We start from the raw sequence: 19,792 nt of genomic DNA, 5'->3' as shown, positions 1-19,792 counted from the left end.
TTAAATTTGGACATTAACTTTCCTATGGGGTAAGCCATGTATTGCATTAAAAGACAGAAAATAAAACTCAGGTGTGTGTGGATCTGTTAAAGGGATCTGTGTGCCTAACTTGTCAGTATTGACTTCATTCTATTTTTCCATTAAGGGTAGGTATTGGGAAGTAAAACATCAATGGAAATAATTCCATTTACTTGGTCCTTCCTTTGTAAAGTTGTTTAGATTTGTTAAAACTACTCTTTTAATTTTCAAGGATTTTACTGCTGATACTATGCATGTGTGTATGGATATATATAATTACATTTATATTTTACTATTCTTTTTCATAAATGTGTGTATGGTAGCATAAAATAAGTGAATTTGTTTGCAGATGTATAAGTTAAGACCACATTTTGAAAATAATTACATGAGTTGAGCAAAGTGTTTATACATGGCTTCATATAACATACCTTAACTGTGCAAGCTATTCAAGTTTTTCTTTCTGTCTCAGAATTTATTAATTCTTCTTATGCAAATACTGTAGTTCAGTCTTTCATTGCTTACTGCAGCAGAGATCTGCATATTCATTCTGATACATAGTCAGAAAATGAAAATAATTCTGGTTCTCTTGTATGGTCTTTGCATTATGTATGTGTTTTATTAATTGTCACCTGGATAATTACAAGTTACTGTTTTCCCAATTTACAAACTAATATTGTCAGCATAGTATGTAGGTTGCCTTTCTACCCCTCCTACTTATATGTATTTGTCTTTGTTCTTTGTAAAGGCATTAATTTAACTTACAAGGTCAGAACAGTTTGGACTGAGGGTCTGATGAATCATTCTCCTCCTACACCTTTTTTTTTTCTTTCTTCTTCTTTTCTTCTGTGAGGCAAAGTGCCTACTTTTGACCTGTAGTCTTTGTGTTAAGAGGGTTATAAAGTTAGCCTCCATTAAGCTTAATCTTCAGAACAGGTAAGTGTTTTTCTGTTGTCACCTGCCACTGCTGTGCAGTTTTGATTTTGACACAAATATTAAATGTCAGGACAAGCTGATAAACCCACCAAATCATTCTGTGTTGTGAACATGTAGATTTAATTAATGGGAGGAAAATTCTTGATAATGTCCAAGACCACAGGGTTATATATTCAATTTGGCTTTTACTTAAAGCATTCAATTTTCAAAACAGTACTTATTGCAGAAGTTCTCATTTTCCTTTTCTGTCACAGAATCCTATTTTGATAGGATGTTGTTTAGAGTACTTTAATGTACTTTAGAGTATTGCTTTCTTTTTACCTTAATTTTCACCAGAGGTATTTTTAGTTGAAAAAGATACTATAAATAATACATTTTTGCAAAGCAAATTTGTTTTACTTGTTTAACTTAAATGATGAATAAATATTTAGAAAATAAATTTTAGCCAGAGATTTAGATTTTTTTTTTTTTTTAAGGAGGGGATTATTTTCGTTTCGTCAATGTTTAAACAAATGAGTGAATTTGATTCTTCTACAGGATATCTTCTTGGTGGGCATGTAGTACGTTTTTTCCATGGCCATGATGAGTGTTTGACCATTCCATCTACAGATCAGAATGATTCACAGCAAAAGTGAGTGGTGGTGAATTTTTATGTTTTCTTCTCTCTTCACCAAAAAAAAGGAAATTGTAGATTGTCAGTTGAATTTGAGATTAGATAGGGTCTAATTAAACTCTCTTGAGATTAATCTTTAATTAGGCGTTGAAACTGTTAGAAGTTAAGAGACCTACTAAAGCAGAAAATCATTCTTAAGTTCTTTTATTGCTGAAATTAAGGTAGTTGTTTTCCACCAGGATTTCAGCCTACTATGTTGTTTATCTTTAATGTGGACTAGTATTAGCAGGAGGTAAGCAGATATTAGCAGGGGAATATGGTATTTAAAAAAATTGTTCTAGAAAAATCTCTGAAGGCTCACCCTCTAAAATGTCTTTTCTATTTTGTGTTTATATATTTTGCACCTTTTTGCATGTTCTTGCTCTCTCAAATTTGCTTACTATATTAGGATAATTAAATTGTATTTAGCTAGACTAAATCATGTTTGTATGAAACTTAAATGTACACTTACTATATGACTTATTGTTAGAATTTAACATATAATATTTTGATTATAATCAAAACCACATAAAACAAAAAATTTTAATAAAAAATTAGCAGCGTTAAAAAATTCTGGTCAACAAATAAAATCACCAGCATAGGAACAGGTCACTAAGGATAGTACAGTGCTGCATTTAGAAAAAGCTGAAAAAGAGATGGAAAATTTAAGTAGTACAGGAATTTAAGAAGTAAAAGAGGTGAACAGAGAGGTAATAGATTATGGTGGCCAAGTCAGGCTTCCATGAAGGCATGCTTGAATTCACCAAGAAGAAATGAAGGAGATGAAGGAGAATGGAAATGGATTACTAGTTCTGAGAGGAAGAGGTCATTAGAGTCTGCAAAAAGTAACRTCAATAAAGTGAATGGGACCACAGAGTGTCTAGCTGAAAATGGAAAAGAGTTACTGCAGACAGTTACTGTGTATTCAATATATTCACTGACTTTGGAGATGAAGATTAAGTGATTGCTAGGTTTTTTGTTGTCTTGTATTTTGATTCTAGAGTATCAGAAACGTTATTATGGAAGACAAGGTGAGTAGGAATTGCTACTGTCTTTTCTATGAGGAATATGTCTTCCTATCCTTATGGTGCACTGTAATTTTGAAAATTTTGAAATTGCTTATGCACTCTTAAACATGGCTCCTGAATAATGTATAAATGTTGATCTACAAGTCCATCTTCTTACAAAGATATTGGATACATATGCCGCCTCATGCTCCTGTTTCCTTCATGTTAATATTTAGCTTATTCCTCTAATCTATTGGTGTTGCTCAAGAAGCAAAATATCAGACAAATTACCACCTTAAGTGTTCTCGTCAGCAAAGTTGTTCTTGTTTGAAGAGTAGCTGTATTGAGGAAAACTGTTTTGAGAAAGTAATCATCTTACTGTGTGGATCTTTCTATTCTCTGTGCAATAATTAATGATTGAAGACATATACCACTTCTGATTTTGCCATAAATTGACTAAAAGAAAGTGAAATAGATTATCTCTTAATTCAGACTTGACCAGTGTTAATGTTCAGTGAGTGCCGGATTCAGGGTTAGCTTGTGTCTTCAGGTGTGCCTGAAGGAGTCAGTGAAAGGTATGGTATTTTAATGGGATAAAAGTGAACACACTGAGTAGTAGATGCTTCATTTCAAGTGAGAAAGTAGATGCTCAGACAAGAAAAAACACAGCTTTGATTTTTCAAGTTGAGTTCCAGGTCTCATAGTTGCACAAGAGCAACGCTAAACAGATTTTTTTTTTTTCCTGGTAGCTATTGAAATAAGAGAAAACAGTAGAAATTCTGTATTTCAAAGTAGAACTTAAATTCAGAAGAGACTGAATGACACATAGGTTGTGACATTTGTACACAWGTACAGTATTCCGTCAAGTTTGCCAAAGCAAGATAGCAGATTTTAAATTCCCTTGCAGCAAGTTTTTTAGGTCAGTAAGCACAATAGATGTCTGGCTGCCTTGCACACTAAGGCGGATTAGTCCTGTCCACAGAAATATATGTGAGAAAGTTTGTCATCTTTCAGTAATCATTCATGTCTTGTCATCTGAACTCCAGAATTTGTATAATCTTTCTCACTGAAATATAATGGATAATTGGAATGGTCTTGTCCTGGAACTCAGTAATCTTAAATGATAACTTTTTAAATAAAATCTTTCTGTATTGGACTATTAGAAACAGCTTTTTGTGGAGTGGAAACATAATCTTGTGCTAAGCACCAAAGTAGAATTTGACCATTTTTTATCTTAGCCATCTTATGATACAGTCATTCTTCATTCTGCATTATTCTGGGTTTTTCAGTTTGATCGTCTTTGTGGTTTGAGGTCAATTCCAATTATTCTAATTAACTGAGAAACATCAGAACTGTTTTCTTCTTGTCCTTTCCTCACCCCTTTTTCCATTTGGGAAAGGGAAACTAGGTTACATGAGTTACTATTCTTACCCCTTATAAACCTGCAACAAAATTTATCATTAGAAATTGATGAAAACATTTAGGAACTTTTAGGAATAAGCATGAATCAAGTAACCTGTTAACCTGTTAACAGGCTCAGAGAGCCTCTCCTTTAGGTATGAATGAACAAATATATGAATAGAAAAGAACAACAACCATAAAATTCAGAAAAACAAAAAACAAAAAAGGCTGCGTGCTTATATGGCCCCATGAAAAATTAAAAAAAAATCAAATTATTTAAAGTTATTGCAGTTCTAAAAAAAAAAAAAAAGGGTTAGTGAATCAGATTTGTTTTGCATCTAGAATGATTTTGCTTATATGCATGAACCTTTCTCTCTTGCTTGAAGTATGAAGGAATGTACTGCAGTGTATTATAATTATTAAGAATATGAATTACTTACAGGTGTCTCCTTAAAGAGCTCAGACAGTTTTGAACCACACTCACCATACACACATAATTTCTGTTCAGCTGGAGCTTCCACTGAGCATTTGCCACCAGTAACAGAACATTTCAGAACATTTCAGTTTATTGTCTATTGATATTGGGATAAACCGTTACATAATACAGTATGGGGGACAGCTTGCTAATTGCATTTGTGAAGCAAGGCCGTGTGGAATCCATTCTAAAAAGTTTCCTGAAAACAGTAATCTTACCGATAGCCTAAAAAGTACACGATGTTTGCTTTAGATCCTTTCCAGACTTTGTCATGAGTAACTCTTTCAAGACTAGAACTCACATTACTCCAATATTTCATTGTATTTTGTCAGTTCTTTTGTGAGATGTCAGAAATCATAATTAGGGAAGACTCAGCAGAAGTCTCTTCTGATGAAACTTCACCCAGAAACGTTTTCAAAGATTTTTTTTAATATTATTATTTTCTGTTTTATTTTCAAAACGATCAATACTTTATCTGGTATAAGTCCATAAGTCATTTCAGACAGAACAATTCATTGGTTTGAACTAATAAAAAGAAGAATAGAGATATGTGAAATGCGCTTAAATGTGTTTTGTGATATTAACAATGAAATGCTCAGGGAAAAAATAATATGAAAACAAATTATTTTACAAGTTATTTCCATTCAGTCCCTTGATCGTATTGCATAAAATGAGTTCCACCAAATTAAATGTCATTTCTTTAGGTAAGGGATTCTTAAAATACATTAAAATAGGTAAACACACATCAAATTTCCAAATCTGTTGTTATGCCTAAATAAAGTATTTGACTGAGAGTTAATATTTTCTAAAATTTTGCTGTTACAGAATATAATATTTTCAACAGTCTGCATTTGATGATTGAGTAGAATAACAGTTTCAGTGCTAAAATATGTCACTAACATCCCCCAGAATCATTCAGTTAGAATTAGATTATAGTAATGGCTGAATCCCTTCACTTCCTGTTTTTGTTTCTCTGAATTTCTTAAAATTAATATATACTTTTATCAGCTTTATTTATTTTGTAAGGGTTATAATTCAAAATTTTTGTTTTATTATCAATATTTTTTCTTTTAAAATAAATGTTAGAAGTAATTCTAAAAATGAAGTCTCTAATACAGTATACATATTCATTAATGCATACAGTTGTGTTGTATTGTTTGTAATGTACTTAAAAGCATTAATATTAATATTAATCTCTTGGGAACTGTATGAATTACATATTTTTACAGCTGTTTAAGTTAACAGCAAAAGTTGCTCAGCCATTTTTGAAGACAGTATTTTGTCAACTCCTGAAAGAGTGTAGCTTTGCAGGTCAAAAAGACATGCAATTTCGAACATGTCTGGGATGTTCAGGTTGCGTATATTGCTTTCATTGAGGAGTAGGAATCTTCTTTCATCTCCATCCATTTAGCTACGGAGAAGAAGTGAGTCCTAAACAATGTACAGAGAGGTAAGTTATAAAAATAAAAAAAAAGTAATATAAATAAACACAAGATGATGATCTTCTGAATTTATCTGTAGGAAAGTGCTTTATGAAACAGGAGGAGCTGGTGTTCGAGCAAGGTCTTTGTGGAGAGTAGAACCCCTTCGAATAAGGTACTGATGTTTTTTGAACTTTGTTGTTAGTAACTCTTGTTACATTAACAGCAATTGGATTGATACAGACAGAGAACATGATTAAATATTTTTGTCCTGCTATGTGATATATGTTAGCCTGTTCATTGTTAATAATAAAAGGTAATCTACAATTATATATAATGATATGAGGAGTTTCAGTATTTTAAGATACTTCTTTACCTGTGTCCTGTGTCAAAAGCAGTGTTGCTTATGAGAAACTTCAGCTTGAGACCTTGCTTCTGGCAAAAAGTAAAATCCTTTCCTAGTTTTTACTTAGAATTTAGGAAGCACAGGTTGGAAACCGGAACAGTTATATCCCTCATGGATGTCTACCTTTTAGATTTGATCTCTTTCTGAGGTGACTAGTTACCTGTTACTTGTTGCAAATGAAACTTCAATGTATACCATATGAGCACCTAATTTGTCTTCTAACTTCGGGAGCCTTCTGTACTGTGTCTTTGTTATACTCTTGGTGTATTTGTGATTGCAAATGAAATATCCTCATAATTTATGGAGATTTAATCCCCTTTAAAATGTAGAATAGTTCTCTGGAATGTCAAGTACTCACTTTAGGTTTAATTTGTTTGTTTAGGCAGTCAACTGAATTACAGTAGTTAATTACACTGTAGTATTTTTCAGAACGCATGTAGGATTGTTTTTTTTTATAGATACCATATGTAACATCCCAATAAAACAGAGAAAGTTTATAGAAACAAGAAACTTAAACATGTTACTCCTTTCTAAGGTTTCCTTCCCAATCATTACTGTCAGTTTTGGAATTGCAGTGATGCAAATATTGAAATCAAAAACATATAGAGTATTCTTTTAAATTTTCTGAACATAGTTGAAAGCTCAGAGTAGAAATGTTAGTTTCATATTCTTCATAAATTATATTTTGTTGTCTAATATGTTTAGCTGGAGTGGAAGTAACATCAGATGGGGACAGCCTTTTCGTCTTCGACACATTACAACAGGAGAGTACTTAGCTCTGAATGAAGACGAAGGACTTGTAATGTTAGACAGAGAAAAGTCGGACACAACCTCTACTGCCTTTTGTTTTAGAGCATCAAAGGTAAACGACATTAATGCAAGTTTGTCTTAAGTATGGAACACTCAAATGCTAGATCTGAGTTGGTTCAACTACTTTATAAACTATTGAAAGAATAAAGCAATTGACAGGGATAATACGTTTAAATGCAAGGATAAATAGCTTGAATAGAGAGTAACAAAGGTTTTCTTGAAGAGATGGGATAACATGAATTCTATAGTAAATTATTAACACATTAAAAAACAAAATTGAAAACTAATACAAGATTCTGTGATTTAATCCGACTGTAATATTGTTGTAGAATCATTTTAGTTAGACAAAATGTCATTAGAAAGTCATTCCCTCCAGTTCTATCATCATTGAATTCAATTAATTGGGCAGAATTCTGCCCTTGTTATTCTTTATGCAGTGTGCTGATAGAAGAATTATAAGCAGAATGTTTCAATGCAGTTATGTAGTCAGTGATTTCTAAAGCATGTTTTCAAACTGTGCTTTAATGAGCATGCTAATTGTGTGATACTAGTTTCTTTACTGTTTCTAACTGAAAAAAAAACAGTATGGATGAGAGGGGATGAAGAATGCATACAGAGGTAGGCAGAATGAATAACTTTTTTCCAAAAAGGTGAAAGATTACTGTACCAAAGACAATGAAAAATTTGTACATGCTTTCATGATATTACTTTTAGTTGCTGTAGCTGCCACAATAGAGTTCGTGATTGGATATGAGATATTAATTGTTCCATGTAATTTTGAATGCTTTATGGTCATGAAGGGTGGTGAAAGACAATTTCAAAGGTTTGATACATACTATGTAAAATCTAGCATCTAGAGTCTTGACAGAGGCTAGACTTTTGTTACTATAGTAAAGCAAATACTCCTTTTTAGCAGGGTTAAAATAACTATGTTTATTTTATTAGTATGACTGAGAATACTTATTTTAACCAATCAGAATAATTGAAAAACTATCAGGAAATTTCCTCAGATTGCTAGATGCTCACCAAATAATTTTTTGGTTCCCTCTGTAGTGTAACAGCTATGTAAAGTAAATTGTATGTATGATGCTATGCAGGGACTTTTATAATAGCCCCTATGATAGGCCCTGTTATAAAATATTAATATTATTATAATAAAAAATATAATATTGTTATGTATATAAATATATAAAATTTAAATATATAAATGTTTATATATAAAATATATACATGCATGTTTACATATAAAATGTATACATGCATATGTATACTAAATTGTTTCTTTTCTATTGAATAAACATACCATATTTGGCTGTTGAGGTATTGCCTCAAAGACACATTTGGGAAATTTGTTATAATCCCAAATGGACTTGCACAACAGTAATTACTTGGAAGTCAGTAATAAATCAGTAATGTGTTARTCCCTTTTACTGTGTTTGTATGTAACATGATTGTTAATGCACATTTTTATATGAAATAAAAGTTCAGTATCTCATGATCCTAAGATTTGTACTCTGCTGTATGGAAAAAATAACCTCACAATAGGTTATAAATTTGCTTTTACCTAAGCCAAGAGTAAGAGTAACTGTAACAGTTTACTGTCTGGGCTGGTGAGAGCTGCACTGGGCCATGGCTGGAGTGTAAGCCTTTCCAAAACTGAAAGGAACGAACAGTGATAACAGGAGGGTTAAACCTCTTCCTGAAAAGAGAAGGATGAGGGTTTTAAAGGTGAAAAATAAACTCCAGAGACTGATCTGGGCTGTAAGAAGGTGTGGATTCTTAAGGCCAACCTGAAGAAATAGCACTGATTATATAGAGCTTGAGGAAAAAAACTGTAGAACTAATAGTTAAACTACGTATATGTAAGTGGGATTATCTTTTAATTTCTGTACATATTTCTTTGTAACTGTGCTTTCTCTTGTGCATTTTCTTGATCAAGCAATGTTTTTACTTGCTTTTACCTTAATCTGGCATGAATTAAGGGAAATTTCAAGATAACTGTCTAATACCAACATGCTTCATCTCCAGTTGTGTGCTGATCCTTAAACACAGGGTTTTGCGACACCTGGGCTGTTTACAGCAATCCTGCAATTCAGAATTATAGAATAATCCAAGTTGGAAGGGACCTTGGGCGGTCATCTAGTCCAAACTTCTGCTCAAAGCAGGGTCAACATTGAATTTAGGCCAGGTTGCTCAGAATGTACATTGCTGCAGAGTACCCAAAAGGAAATAAAACATCTCTCCATTGAGCTATTCTTCCCAATTTGAAAGCTAGCAAAGCAGTTTTTTGTGAAAAAACAGATGCTTTTTGCCAGTAGGCAGAGCTGTGTGGAGGACACCAAATCCAAGGCTTGCCAAGGAGCTTGTAACATATGGCTTAAAGTCTTATTTTTCCAACAGTTGTTATAGAGACCCTCTTACTGAAACAACATACCTTCATCTTCAATATTTTTACATACCACTTCAGCATTCTTCTGTGTTCCTGGCTTTTCAGAACCTGCAGTCACATTTGTAATGTATTTTACTTTCACTGTTTTGTTTGCTTTTGCCCAAGAACACTGGAATTTGGATTATATTATATTTTTAAAGTATAAATTCAAATTAGAATTTTCCTTAATATGTCCTTATTAGAACAGAATAGGAGCTTTTAAAAAAGTGAATGAATATGTGTAAGACACTTTTGAGAAAACATTATATTTTATGGTGCTGCTTTGAATAAAAACAACAATATGTCTTTGTCTACTGCAGACTACTGAAAACTAATTTTTCATGCACCTGAATTCTTTGGAAAACCCTGAAATTTCTAGGTTTAATATGGGGCCCACTTTTGACAAAGTTTTAAAATGTCAGCCTTTATATTTTAAGGCAACAGTTCTGCAATGTCTTGTGACCAGAGACAGCAGTTTCTCTACAACAGATGGAATCCTGTTTTGAAATGGGATGTTCTCATTGCAGCACAGTACTTGGCTCAGTATACCTCACTGAGCAGAACCCTGATGCTGCTTATATTTCTTGGAGAATAAATTAAGTGAAGAACAAAAGCATATTAAAAATGTTTATTTCTTTAAAAATTATTGTAGCTAAGAGTTAATATTTGAGATTTCTTATTTTATTTCCTTGATGGTATACACAGCTGACAATGAAGAAATTATTAGTGTAGTCTGAGTAAATAACATTCTGACACGTTCAAAAGTCACAGATGACTCATGCAGTAGGATTTGATATCATTTTAATATTACTGCCAGCATGTAGCTATCTTAGGGGCTCAAGATGGCATTAGGATGCTGTAATAGTTTAGTAGTAATCATAAAGTTTAATAATTATTTTTGGAATATGATATTTTAATAATATTTTTGGAATAAGATGATAGGTATTAGAGTCCTTTATATACAGTAGTTGCCACATGTTCAAGTATTTATTCATAAGTTCATATTTTACAATTATCATTGCCAAATAAGCACTGCATTTCAGATGCAGTATTAAGATACCTTTTCTCTTTATTTTATATGAGAAGAGAAAGTAGAAGATAAATTTAAGATTTTTCTTGCATACTGGGGTGTAGGAATGAAAGTGTACAGAAGAGTAAACTCACTAACACCCTCAGCTCAATGTATCAGTCTTCTGTTCTTATAGTTGTAACTTTTTTTTTTGTATCTTTTTCTTGTGTTAAATTGGTGTAGCCTATGGCATTATTTTTAATACAATAACAGCATGCAACTCCAGAAACATAATTTTCCATAGCCCCCATTGGTTAGTCTTAATAACGGTTCATTAGTCAGGTTGCCTAACTATTTTTAGGGATAGATAAACAAACTGTTAAAGTATTAGGAACTTTTTCCCTACTACGTTTTACAGGAAAACTGTTAAAAAATCATTGTAAGACAATTGCTTTTATTTCTTTGTCCAGTTCATGCTGCCATTCTTTATCCTCCTACTATCATGTAGGAATTCTTTCATTTTTCTAAATCCTACCATTCTTCTAGTATATTAATATCTTGTAAAAGTTACATATCTCTTCTGTCAGCCTTGCCTCCCAGTTCTTTCGTTCTTTTTCTTTCCTCCCTCCTCTCCTCACTTCCTCCTTTCTTCTTTGCTTTCTGTCTGTCTTGATACTGTTCTTATTTTTTCCCTCACCCTCTTCCAGAATCCTGGTGTCATCAGTTTTCTTCAGCTTGATTCATTCCTGACTTGAGGGAGTTAAACTGAGCATAGGTTGTGAAGAGGGAGTTTTGAAGGTGAAAATCCTTGGATTTTTTCCTACTAAGATATGTACAAATATTTATATAAAAGGGCTTTTTTTCTTTTTTACACCCCCCCCAGTAGTCTTTTTGTGACTACACTTTTCAGCTGTTATAAGATACTCCCTCTCTTTGTACACTGCTATCAAATGACTTGGCTGAAGTCCTGGAGAAACTGGATGGAGTGCAAAGAGCAAAACATCACGGAGAGGAATTTATGCTGTATTGCTTAAAGCGAAAACAGCCTTTCAACTCCCCAAATTAATTCTGTAGCTTCATTTCTGAAATTTTGAAAAAAAAAAATTTATGTTTAATATTGTCAAAAAGGACCAATATAACTTTATTTTATTTTATTCAMACAGTAACTTAACTGATGTAGCTCGTTACCACATTATGACTTCTTTCATTGACATTTTCATTAATGTTTGCTTCATGATACAGATACAATAATTAAGAAAAATGCTTTACATCTTCAGGGGGCTGTGTAAAAGCCAAATGATTAATTATTGACAGTTAATGAACTTATGCTATTTACTGTATTCTTCATTTCTTAATGGCCTCACCATAAATGTGTATTGAAAGAGTTCATTTTTACCTCTACATGATCCACTTAAATAAGATGTGGCATGATTTCCCCATGGTCTTGATATTGTAATGGTATCCCCAAGGAAAGTGTTGTAATTTCATTACACTTTGTCTTGGTGTTACAACGCTGTCTGCTTAGACTAAAATTATTATTGAAATGTGACAGCTAAATTCCCTTTAAATGAAAGTGGATAGCAGAGTTAAGATAAAAGTTCTTTTTACTACACAAATAATATTGAGCATTCACTAAACAATAAAGAAATAAGAAGCCTGTTAAACATATAATAATTTGAGCTGTATATCAATGACTCACAGATTTTGTTTGATTACTGACATATTATCACACTTACAGTTAAGTACATTAGAGCATTTGGAATCACAGAAAAATGATATCTTCCAGTTATTTTATTTCCTTAGCTTTTTTGTTTAATTGCACACACATAAATACATGTGCACCCACACATCCACACTCTGCTATTACAGAACCCACTGTATAATTGTCTTCCTATTCCCGAATTCAGTTTCAGAAATAAAACTTATTTTCTTTTTTAATATGGTTCTTGCTACTGTGCTGGGGTCATAAAATCATCTGATTGTGAATGGTGAATAATGGGATTCAGTAATGGACTTGGGCTTACAAAATTGTACTGTATTCCAACAAAGAATTGAGCAGTACCTTTAAAAGAGATATGAAAAAATCCCATTTGTCTTAGAAAGATGATAAACATAAAAGACAAATTTTACTTGCTGTCAAAATGAATATTTTCTTCTTTGCTGGTTGTTGCAGTGCAGATGTGTTTTTATCTGCATATGCAAGTTGCAGGCATAAAATTCGCTAGCATAAAAATATTTTAACTGAATTTCAAAATATTTTTCTAGTAGTGTTTCTGTTTTTATATTTAAACTAAAAATTTGAAAATTGTAGTAGACTCTACTAAATTGGGACCTTGATTAAATCAGTAATTTTATGTTAGGTTAAATATTTATTTTTTAATTTTTTTTGTTTACAGCTTTATGTGCTAATAATTTTTAATTGATTTTTCTTGTTGCAGTGAAAATGCTGTTACTTCCAATGTGAAATGATTTTTATTCAGTTATAATCTGACCGATCAATCTGATGGAGAAAATGAGGATTTATGTGAAATGAGCTTTTAGCTGTATCTTAACAACATCAATATTATAAATGTTATTCTTCAGTAGAATTCAATGGTTTATTCCTTTTCAGTACAGAGACTAAATCCAAACTTTTGTTTTATGTTCCTAGGAGTTAAAGGAGAAACAGGATTCTGCTCTTAAACGTGACATAGATGGAATGGGGGTCCCAGAAATAAAGTATGGTGATTCAATCTGCTTCATCCAGCATGTGGCCAGTGCCTTGTGGTTGACTTACAAAGCACAAGATGCTAAATCAGCACGTTTAGGTCTCTTGAAAAGAAAGGTAAGTTTTTGCATTTTTTAAAATTACTTGCTGAATAAACATTAGTTGCATAACAATTTTAGTCTGTCCTGATTTCTACCATCCTGCCAACGTAGCAGTTATGTGTTTAATTGCTTTGTGCTGTTTTATTGAAAATGGTGTGATGGTTTGACTCCAGGAGTGGAAAAAAATGCTAATTACATAACTGAAGAAAAACTTGCCACTAAGAAATGTACTTAACTATTTTTCTTGCCAAAAGAAATGTCTACTTCAGACTCAATTTTTATTTCGGGCACTTCAGTAAAATACTGAAATTCCTTATTTAGACGAACGAATCCTTTTTTCTAAAATCTATTTTTATTTGTTTAAGGACTTAAATTTGTAAATCATTGTACATTCACTGGAGATTTAGAAATTTTTATTGAATATATTGTATGAAATGGAAATTAAATTTGTTCATTAATATCCCTCGAGAGACTTGAGTGCTTTCTAGGGCCATTTCTTAAGTAAAAACTTCCTGCCTTCAATGTAACTGTACTGTGGTATCAAGGCCCCTTGGTTTACAATTGGCCTCAGTTAGGAAAAGTACTGGAAATATATATTGTAGTACAATGTGAAGTCAGTCCTAAACAAATTAAACATCTTCTTTCATGGAAAATTTGTTTTCATAGTGTAACTATCGCAATCAAAAGTACTTTAAGTTTTACTTATTGAAACTTATGTGCACAAAAATTCTGTTTTTCATAACTTAAGTCTTTATTTACAGCCATTGGGGAAAAAAAAACAAACTTTTTACAGAATTTTATTTCCTATGTTAAGATTTTCAAAAAGAACCAAATGAAGGTTGTTTTTTTTTTTAGTTAGTTAGTTATTCTTCTGCACTGGACAGTTGTCTTCCTTTACATCTAGAGCTGAACATTGAAAAAATGTTTCTCATCCTTGGCAACATACCGTTTGTGTTGATACGAATGGGTTGTCTCTGGTCCAGGAAAGAATATGTTAACAAAGCTTCTATTTACTGATGAAACATTATTCGGTTAAATGTTTAAAATGAAAAGGATAGGAAAAAAGCTTCAATTTTAACAGTTTTTATTTTTGTTGAGCAGGCTTTTTTTTTTGTTGAGCAGGGTTTTTTTTAATAACTTTAAAGGTGGTAGTATTAGCAGAAGAGGAGAAAGAATCAGTTGATAAATTGATTTGGTTTGGGGCGTTTGTGAAATCTTCTCATATTTCTACTAATATAAAATTAGCCAAACACACAGAAGAATGCTTCATCCCAGGTGAGCAGGAAATCAAATAAAGGTGGCAAAAGGCCTGCATGGATGAAGAAGGAGTGCCTGACAAAACTCAGTTATAAAAAGGCGTACAAGAGGTGGAAGGAAGGACAGATGACCCAGGAGGAATGCAGGGATGCTTGTCCGAGGGTGCAGGAACGGGATTAGGAAAGTCAAAGCCTATCTGCAGCTGATGCAAAGGGCAGCACAAAAGGCTCCTTCAGGTACAGCAAGAGCAAAAGGAAGACTAGGGGAAAGGTGGGCCTGCTGCTTGAATGGGGCGGGGAACCTGGTGACAAAGGACACAGAAAAGGCCAAGGTACTTAGTGCCTTCTTTGTCTTGGTCTTTACTGATTAGACCTGCCTTCAGCAGTTCCAGGTCCCTGAGACCAGTGTGAAAATTTGGAAGAAGGAAGACTTACCTTTGGTGGAGGAGATCCACGTTAGGGAACGTTTAAACAAACTGGACATACACAAGTCCCTGGGCCCTCATGGAATGCACCCACAAGTGCTGAGGGAGCTGGCGGATTTCACTGAGAAGCCACTATCGATTATCTTCGAAAGGTCATGGCAAACAGAACTGGCATTAGAACTGATTTCCCTCTTTTAAAAGCTTTTCAGCTTTTTAAAGCATTTACAGTTTTCTTTAAAAATATAAATAATCTTTACTTAGTATATTGTTAGAGATTCTTTGGGCATTTTGCATTATTTTATGGAGTAGTTCTAGAAAGCCACATAAGCAAGAAAACATTTTCCTTTAAGCTGATACATTCTTTTAAAAAAATGGCTACCCTGTGTTCTTCCTCTTTCGAAAGAAGTAGGAAGTCAGAACAGTCTTGGACGCATTGTAGTAGAGAGGTACTTTATGAATGGATTTAAAAGTTATTTAAAACTTGTACAAAGATTTTTTTTAATTTCCAAAGTTGTAAAAGATCTTGCTCTTGACTGTTGATTATAGGCTATAAATATATTCCTAATTAGAGGCAAATGACCTGTTATCTTTTCAAAATATATTTACATTCCATTCAGAGTAAAGGGGTTTAGTACTACCTTCTCATACTCTGCATTATTTCCAAAGGATTCCTTGATTCCAAATGAGTAGATTTTTCACAACTTGAATGTATAATTAAAACATGAGAAAGAAAGTTCACTATTGATCAGAAATTGGAATTCTTCTTTAATAACTGTATGTATATACATTCACAAGAGAATACCTATACAAAAACACTGTAATACAAAAATGTTAGTCCTCAGCAGCACCCTTGGGCACAATCTCATGTACTTATGCAGTGCACACGATCATAAAAGGGCAGTGGGTGTCCATTCCCTTCAGTTCTTCTCAACAACCCAGCTGATCAGAGAAATTCTTCTTTGTGTGCTATTCAGTATTTTCTTGGCAAGAGATTTATTCCCACAATGAAGGTTAATCCCTTCCTTTCTGTCACCAGCTTTGGCCATGGAATTCTCTCTCCCCGGAAATTCCAGTATAACTTTTTGAAAAGGCAGCATGTAGATTCTTCCTCTGTATTCAGTGAAGACTTTTGCAACAGTTTCCTGTGGAGTTTAATATTTTACTAGTTTTTTGTTCAGTAGCAAGGGACTTGGAGAACCTGCATAATTGCCTGTCACTTTGTTGTCCTTCCAAAATGGTTTATTCTTGTTTAAACACTCAAAATCTTTTGTTGCTCTCTCACCTGAAGACTTCTCTCATGTTAAGTGCCTCTAAATGGAAGAAACACCAAACTCTTTCATTTCCTGGAAATTAAATTGCCTCCTGTGGGGGCAAGAAACAGGGTTTTTTCCTCTACAAAGTTTGCTAATATACACTATTATTTTGTAAGCAAATTTGGGTATGTGAATCCCTATAAATTTCGTGTCCAATTTATTCTTTTATAGTAAAAGTGAAATCAGAGCTTAGCGTGCATACTCCACCATTGTTCTATCAGGAGATTTTCACTCTCAGTCACTCTAATCCTTCTTAAGCTGTCCTGCACTATTGGCAGTATCCCTCTGCAGTCCTAAAAGGATTGAGAAATACCTTATTTCTGCAGGGGGCTGAGGGTATTTTTTCACATAACCTAGCCATCGTCACTGACAGCAGCAGCAAGTCCGGAGAGGAGAAAATGAGGACGGTGCTAGTTCTGTTATAAAATACTTAAAATGCTGAGTAAAAAATTTCTGTTGTCTGGGTTTGGTGTAGTTTTAAATATCTTAACTGTTGTGCTGTTTTTGCAAGATACAGATATGTTAGAGATTGTGGATCAACTGGCAGCATTTATGAGGCCTGTGTTGCATGATTTCTGTCCGAATTTTGGATCAGTTCTATCTCTGTTTCTGAGATCTTGGCAAGCCAAGGATTCAGGACTTTGCCAAGTAGTGCTGATGTTCACATCAGTATTCTATTCCACATTCCTTCACCATCCAGACTGAGTGATGGATGCCTATCTTTTCAGTTAGGGAGCTTGCTTCTGTGCTTTAGCAGGTCTGGGCTTATGGTGTCCTGCAGAACTCCAGCATGCTGAAGCTCAAAGAGTGGAGAAACAAATACCAGGTGTTTTGCATTCACGTCCTGTCACCTAGGGTGATGGTTGATTCCAATGCTCTGCTGTACCTCAAGAAGCAAGGCAGTGCCACATCCCTCTTTATATGCAAGGAAATGGTTTATCTGGGGAATTGGTGCAGTCAATGCTGGATGCCTCTGGCCATGGTCTACTTACCAGATTTCTAAATAGCAGTTTCCTGTCACTGTGATGTTTCTGGAGGATTTAGTTGAGGGTTTTTCATCCTGTCAAGGACTTACTTCTTACTGGGATTTAAGTTTTGTTCTTCTATCTTTGATGGGACAGCAGGTCTCATCTGGAACCAACAGGTACTTTTTCCTTTCTCCATTTTCCAGTAAGAATAGCCCTGGTAGTTACCATTTTTGTCAAAATAATAGGGAAAATCAGGCCCATCTAACAGGCTTCTTCTCTTTTCCCCCATCTCAGGGAGAAGACTGACTGTTAAGGTCTGCTATAAAATGGTGAAGGTGCAAATACTTTGCGAGGTGTAGCAGCTTTAGTATCCCATCTGCCAAATGTTTTCATTTCTGTAGCATCATTTTCAAAATCTGGAGCTACTTGCATGGGTTGAGTGAGCATTATCCAATTGTCAGAGCTTTTCTTGTTAGTTTTGTGATGGGAAGAACAGTTTTTTAGTTATTGTTCAGTTAAAAGACCCCAGGACTCTTTATGTAAACAGTGAGACGTCAGCTAATGAAGTCACCCACAGTATGACTGTATAAAGAAGTACTTGAAGAAAAAGTAACTGTAAGTTTCTATAACTATTCTCCTTTTAGATGTATTATCAATACGCTCATTCAAAAGTGTCTTCCCAGTCTTGTCCATCACAGTTCCATGCATTCTGGGGTCCAGATAAGCTCACAGGGAATTGTGTACCCCTTTTACTATGAGCACTTCCTCAGCGGCTTGAAAGGAACAACATGTGTGCACTTTTGATCCTGCTGTATACAAAAAAGCATCGCTATGCAGTGCTTTGGTATATCTGTATTCCAGTATGTAGAAAAGTTGTTGGTAAGTAACCTTCCCATTTGAGTCAGAACCAGTAACCATTAGTATAGCGTCAATTTATTCTATTAACTATTCAGGACCTACAAAATTATTCAACTGACTAAGATGTTGGGCAGCAAATTTTGAATATCTTAGAGCCAGAGTGAGTATAGTAAGAAATACAGAAAAACACATTTCTCAGTGGAAAATTCAATAAATTATGTTTTAGGAAAAGCAGCAGGATGAATCACTTTATTTTTGTAAGAGTGCTGTAGAATTTTAATGATTCAAAGTAATCTAAACTTATTTTTATGTCATATTGAAAAACTAAACTGGCTTTTTGGGAAGCTGAGTATTTACTTCAAGGAAAACATTAAAACCCACTGAAGGGTTTCTGTTACCGCTTGAAGTTCCTACAGTGTTTTGTAGAGATCTCATGTTTAGGAAAGGTGATCTGATTATGATGAGAATCTAAATAATGCAAAGAGAATAGTTATATGAATCAGAAGTTAGTAGCAAGTATTTTTGCTTCTTCAGCTGTGCTGTAATTTTTATGAAGATTTTTGTCACTCCAGCTTGATTTTCCTGTAAGTAGTCTTCTCGTGGATGAATCTTTTAGTAAGTGAAGCATAAGACAGAGAAGACCTTCTTTGCCTGACAGGCAGAATTTACGAAAAATGATATTTTTAGTTTTGAATGGAAAATGTTTGATAAGCACATACATTTAACAAGTTACTGGAGAACAGAGTTACATTAAAATGTCTTCTCTGAATACCTTTTATATGAGAATGACAACTTTGTAATTAATAAAAATGATTAATTAGTAAGTATTCAGATAAAGTGAATACCAGGTAATAGCTTGGTATATATGTAATCATTAATTGTTTTCAGAACAATATTGAAATAAGAATTACAAAAATTTAAAAGCACAAAGGTTTTTAAATAATTATTGTTATTATTGACTTTCAATAGGTTATACTACACCAAGAAGGCCATATGGATGATGGTCTAACCTTACAAAGATGTCAGCATGAAGAATCCCAGGCTGCTCGAATCATTCGCAATACTACAAGCTTATTCAGCAAATTTATAAGGTAGTTGTTACCATCTTATCTCCACTCATTTTTATGGTGGTTTTTTTTTTTTTCAAAGTATTCTGAAATGATAGGAATTTCTCTAAAAAAAAAAAGAAAAAAAAGACTTCCAACTTTCAGATATTTGTATTCAGAAACTATTAGCAATATATTGTAATTACAGAATCACAGAATCACAGAATCACTGAGGTTGGAAGGAACCTCTGGAGATCATCTAGTCCAACCCCCCTGCTCAAGCAGGGTCACCTAGAGCACATTGCACAGGATTGCATCCAGGCGGGTTTTGAATATCTCCAGAGAAGGAAACTCCACAACCTCTCTGGGCAACCTGTTCCAGGGCTCTGTCACCCTCACAGTGAAAAAGTATTTCCTCATGTTCAGATGGAAGTGTCTGTGTTTCAGTTTGTGCCCGTTGCCTCGCGTCCTGTCACTGGGCACCACTGAAAAGAGTCTGGCTCCATCCTCTCGACACCCTCCCTTCAGATACTTGTACACATTGATAAGATCTTCTCT

At 33.8% G+C, this 19,792-nt stretch overlaps 1 protein-coding gene across 1 annotated transcript in view; it reads left to right on the top strand.

Annotated features, from left to right (window-relative positions):
* RYR3 (ryanodine receptor 3) overlaps positions 1 to 19,792 on the top strand; it is a 267,401-nt gene that overhangs the window by 70,000 nt on the left and 177,609 nt on the right. The window contains exons 8-12 of the mRNA XM_026076056.1: positions 1,489 to 1,582; positions 6,008 to 6,082; positions 7,019 to 7,175; positions 13,211 to 13,384; positions 19,158 to 19,279. Of these exons, the coding sequence (XP_025931841.1) occupies positions 1,489 to 1,582; positions 6,008 to 6,082; positions 7,019 to 7,175; positions 13,211 to 13,384; positions 19,158 to 19,279 (622 nt within the window). The remainder of the gene's footprint in view (positions 1 to 1,488; positions 1,583 to 6,007; positions 6,083 to 7,018; positions 7,176 to 13,210; positions 13,385 to 19,157; positions 19,280 to 19,792) is intronic.

This window comes from Apteryx rowi, unplaced genomic scaffold (assembly GCF_003343035.1).
Source record: "Apteryx rowi isolate R43461 unplaced genomic scaffold, aptRow1 scaffold_424, whole genome shotgun sequence".
Lineage (NCBI taxonomy): Eukaryota > Metazoa > Chordata > Aves > Apterygiformes > Apterygidae > Apteryx > Apteryx rowi.
Note: the sequence above shows the minus strand (reverse complement) of the source record. Positions and strands in the feature narration are given on the sequence as shown.